The 4,519-nt window shown below is 57.6% G+C and overlaps 1 protein-coding gene across 1 annotated transcript in view; it reads right to left on the bottom strand.

Moving 5' to 3' along the window:
* Window positions 1–301: 301 nt before the first annotated feature.
* GLCE (glucuronic acid epimerase) overlaps window positions 302–4,519 on the bottom strand; it is a 6,368-nt gene continuing 2,150 nt past the window's right edge. Inside the window, 2 exon segments of the mRNA XM_019007956.1 lie at window positions 302–4,312; window positions 4,315–4,509. Of these exon segments, the coding sequence (XP_018863501.1) occupies window positions 3,282–4,312; window positions 4,315–4,509 (1,226 nt within the window). The 3' untranslated portion in view covers window positions 302–3,281.

Here is a 4,519-nt window from a genome sequence, read left to right as displayed (position 1 = left end):
ATTTTCCCATTCCCAGCATCGGGATCGTTCCCTTAAATCCCTCACTTCACCCATCCCAAAAAACTCCGGAGCAGCTGGATTCCAGCAGGAATGAAATTCCCAGCAGGAATAAAATTCCCACCAGGAATCCACCGCTCCTCCCTCATGCCCAAATTCACGGGAAAAATCCCCATTTTCCCGCTTTTCCACAAGAAAACCTCAAAGCCGCCACAGGAATGACGGATTAAAAAAAAAACCCTTGGAATTCCTTTGGAAAACAAAACTCCCAGAAAATTCCCAAAATTAAATAACGGAGCCATCCCCAGGAATTTTTCTTTTTTTTTTTTCCTTAAGATAAAAAAATTTATTTCCCATTCTTAGAAAGCTTCCCGAGCATTCCCGGTGTCCCGCAGAAACGGAGGAGAACCTCTTCCCGCCAAAAAAGAAAAAATATTCCGGAGGGGCGGAATTACAAAACGAATCCCGAGCACTTTGTGCTTCCAGAGCTTCCCGGAGGAGCGGCCGGCCCGGAGCAGCCGGGAAAACCATTATTGCATATTTTCCATGGGGAAAATCCCGGGAAATCCAACGAAATCCCAGCCAAGCCACGCCCGGGGAGGAGGAGGAGGAGGAGAACGGGAATGAGAGGATTCCAGGGAATGAGAGGATTGCAGGGAATTCTGGATTCCAGGGAAAGTCTGGATTCCAGGGAACGCCAGATTCCAGGGAATCCAGATTCCAGGGAATTCCGGATCCCAGGGAATTCCGGATCCCAGGGAATGTCTGGATTCCAGGGAATTCCGGATTCCAGGCAATGCTGGATCCCAGGGAATTACGGATCCCACGGAATGTCTAGATTCCAGGGAATTCCGGATCCCAGGGAATGTCTGGATTCCAGGGAATTCCGGATCCCCGGGAATTCCGGATCCCTGGGAATTCCGGATCCCTGGGAGGGTTGTGCTTGTGCTGTTGGGGTGGGGGAGCCCCGGCGAGCAGATCCCGTGGGAAGAGCCAACGGAAAATCCGGGATCAAAGCTGACCTTGGTCCCGAAGATCTCCGGGAATTTGAAGCTGGGAATGAACAAAGAGATCCCAAACTGGAAGGAATTCCATGAAGTTTTGAGGAATTTTTGGATTCCGTGAAGTTCTGAGGCTCCGCGGCCAAGGATCCTCTTCCGACGCACGAGGGAACGGAAGGAATATTGGGAATTCCCGGCGGATTCCCCATGGAATCGCAGCCTCTGGGGATTCCCGGGAGCTCCTCTGGGAAGAGACGGAAGGACAACCTTGGAACGCCCATCCCAAACTTCCGGAGCGGGAAAACCGGCACCAATTCCCAAAAAATCCCACCTGAGGGGAATTCCGGCCTTCGAAAGGCACCGAAGGCAACCCGGAGCCTCTCCCGGTTTTCCAAGCGGGAAAACGACGGAAGGAACAGGCAGGGGGAGGATGGAGGGGGATTTTTTGGGAAGGATGGAAAAGTCACTCCAGGACGGGCGGGAAATGAAGGAAAAGCCTCCAAAAATGAAAGGGACGGGAAGACGGAGACGGGCGTTGTCCCGAATCCCGGGATTTTGGGATCGGGATGAGCTCCGCCGTGGGACGGGAGCGCCGGGGATTCCCAAATCCCGGGATCAGGCAGCAGGGGGATCACGGGATCACAGAATGTTTGGGGGAGGGACCTTAAAGCTCATCCCATTCCATAGGGAGCTCCCGCTGCTCCACGTCCCAGGGATCCAGAGGTGGCTTCTCCAGGAATTCCAGCCCAGGGAGAGCTGGAAAAGCCTCTGGGATGGAGCTGGGAAAAGGCGGGATGGGCTGGAGCAGGAGAAAAATGGCGATTCCCGAATTCCCGAATATCCTGAGGGACTCCAGGTCCCGCTTGAGCCATTCCCAAAAACGTCCCCAGAGCTCTGAGGAATCTCCAGATGGAATTCCAAAATCCTATAGAAAACGCGGAGATCCAGCATATGGGATCCCAGTTCCCAGGGAATTCCAGTGATTGGGATAGGGGATCCCATTCCCAGGGAACTCCAGTGACCGGGATACGGGATCCCATTCCCAGGGAATTCCAGTGATTGGGATACAGGATCCCAGTTCCCAGGGAATTCCAGTGACCGGGATACGGGATCCCATTCCCAGGGAATTCCAGTGACCGGGATACGGATCCCAGCGCTGTTTGCTCCAGGCTCCCAGTTGTGCTTCCGTGACGCCGGCCACATGTTTTCCATGAAAAATCCCTCCAGCAGCTCCAGGATCTCAGGGCAGAGAATTCCAAGCGCGGATCTCATCCTGAAAAGGCCAATCCCGAGGAACAGCCCCCCCCGGCTCCGAGCGCTTCCCGCGGGAGCTGCTCCCACATGGAGCCAAATCCCGCTGGGAGAGGCCCCCGATGAGCTCTCTGGGCTGCAATTCCAAGGTTTCTGTGGCTCCTGCAAAACCTTTTCCTTGAAAAGGGCAAAACCAATCCCAACAAATCCCTGCCCGGAGCTCCAGGCGGGAACGTCCCGATCCCAAATCTTCCCGCGCCGGGAATGGGAGCGGCGATTTTCCCAGAGCACTTTCAGCGCCCGCCGTTATTTGGGAACGCTCCGTGCACGGCTGTGATTCCACGATTTCCCCGGAGCACTTTCAAATCCCGGTTTTTCCTTTATTTTGGGAACTCTCTGTCACGACTTCCCTGCAGCAGTTCCAAATCCCAGTTTTTCTGTTATTTTGGGAACGCTCCATGCTGGGCCGTGACTTCCCCGGAGCAATTTCAAATCCCGGTTTCTCCTTGTTTTTGGGAATTGTCTGTCATCACTTCCCTGCAGCAGTTCCAAATCCCAGTTTTCCTTGGTTTTGGGAACTTTCCGTGCCAGGCTGCGACTTCCCTGAAGCAATTTCAAATCCCAGTTTTTCCTTGTTTTTGTGAACTCTCCGTGCCGGGTCATGACTTCCCTGGAGCAATCCCAAATCCCAGTTTTTCCTTTATTTTGGGATCTCTCTGTCACTGCTCCCCCACAGCAATCCCAAATCCTGTTTTTCCTTGTTTTTGGGACCTCTTTGTCATGACTTCCCCGGAGCAATCCCAAATCCCAGTTTCTCCTTTATTTTGGGACCTCTCCATGCCGTGCTGCCACTTCCCTGAAGCAACTTCAAATCCCGTTTTTCCTTGTTTTTGGGACCTCTCTGCCCTGACTTCCCCGCAGCAATCCCAAAATCCCATTTTTCCTTTATTTTGGGAACTCTGTCACCGCTCCCCCTCCACATTCCCGATCCCCGCCGTCCCTCGGCCCCACTCTCCTCTCCATCCCCGGCTCTCAGTTGTGCTTGGCTCTGCCCCCTCTCAGGTAACTCTTCCACCTCTTGACGAACTCCCTGAAGACGGGCGCGTCGTCCACGGAGGCGAGCAGCTGCAGCTGGTTGATGTGGGTGGTGTGGTAATCCCAGCGCGCCAGGTTGGGCGCCGTGCCCAGCGTGAAGTGCCGCAGGTCGTAGACGCTGCCGGAGCCGGTGTCGAAGAGCGGCAGCATGGCCTTCAGCGACTCCATGCCGCGCTCGTAGAGCAGCCGCGCCTCGCGGCCCCGCTCCTCGCCCGCCGTCTCCTTCAGGTCGTAGAGGCCGATCAGGGCGTACATGAAGCCGTTGAGCACGAAGGAGCTGGGCGTGGTGGGGTACTCCTCGTACCAGTCGTGCCGCTCCATGAACACCGCCTTGACGCCGCGCCGCTCCGCCGGCAGCTTGAAGGGCGCGGTGGCGCGCAGCGCGGCGCTCAGGAAGGCCGGCTCCCCGGTCAGCCGGTACGCCCTGACCAGCGTGGACATGGCCTGGCCCTGCGCCATGGCCGAGTACCAGCCCGGCTCCAGGGATTTGAAACCTTCTCCCAGCTTCCTGGTGACGCCGATGGGCCAGCCGCCGCGCTCGTCCTGGTTGCGCAGCAGCCAGCGGCTGGCGGCGAAGAAGGCGGCCGTGTGCGCGCTGGCCGCCACCGTCACGTTGTCCAGGAAGCCGCGGCCTTTGGCCACCAAGCGCAGGAGCCTCTTGGGGGCCACCTTGGTCTGCTTGACGGCCTTGGTGCGCGAGAGCCCCAGCCCCTTGCGCAGGTCGGTCAGGAGGTCGCGCGTCAGCCGCCTCCAGCCGCCGCCCGCGCCGCCGATGCCGTAGACGACGTCGCCGTCACGCAGCGCCAGCAGCGGCGCCCCCGGCGCGTAGCGCACGGCCAGCGGCCGGCCCCGCTCCGTGGTCTCCAGCAGCACTGAGACGCTGCCGTTGCCCTGCAGCTTCAGGTCGAAGGAGATGATGAAATCGCGGCCGTTGTTCAGCTCCAGGGAAACGCCCTCGGAGTTTTCTGGAAAAGGGATGAGCCCCACGCCCCGTCCCGGGAAAAGGGATCAGCGCGGGGAGGATCCCGGCAGGAAGGGTTCGGGGTTTGGGGGAGATCCCCGAGGATTTAGGGCAGCCCTTGGATGGGTTCAGGGTCATGGGGAGGTTTCAGCTGGATGGGTCCGGAATGAAGGATTGGGAATGGGAAAGGATTGGGAATGGGAAAGGATTGGGA

The sequence above is a fragment of the Parus major genome, chromosome 10, assembly GCF_001522545.3.
Source record: "Parus major isolate Abel chromosome 10, Parus_major1.1, whole genome shotgun sequence".
NCBI classification, from domain to species: Eukaryota; Metazoa; Chordata; class Aves; order Passeriformes; family Paridae; genus Parus; species Parus major.
This window is presented reverse-complemented; position numbering and strand designations above follow the sequence as displayed.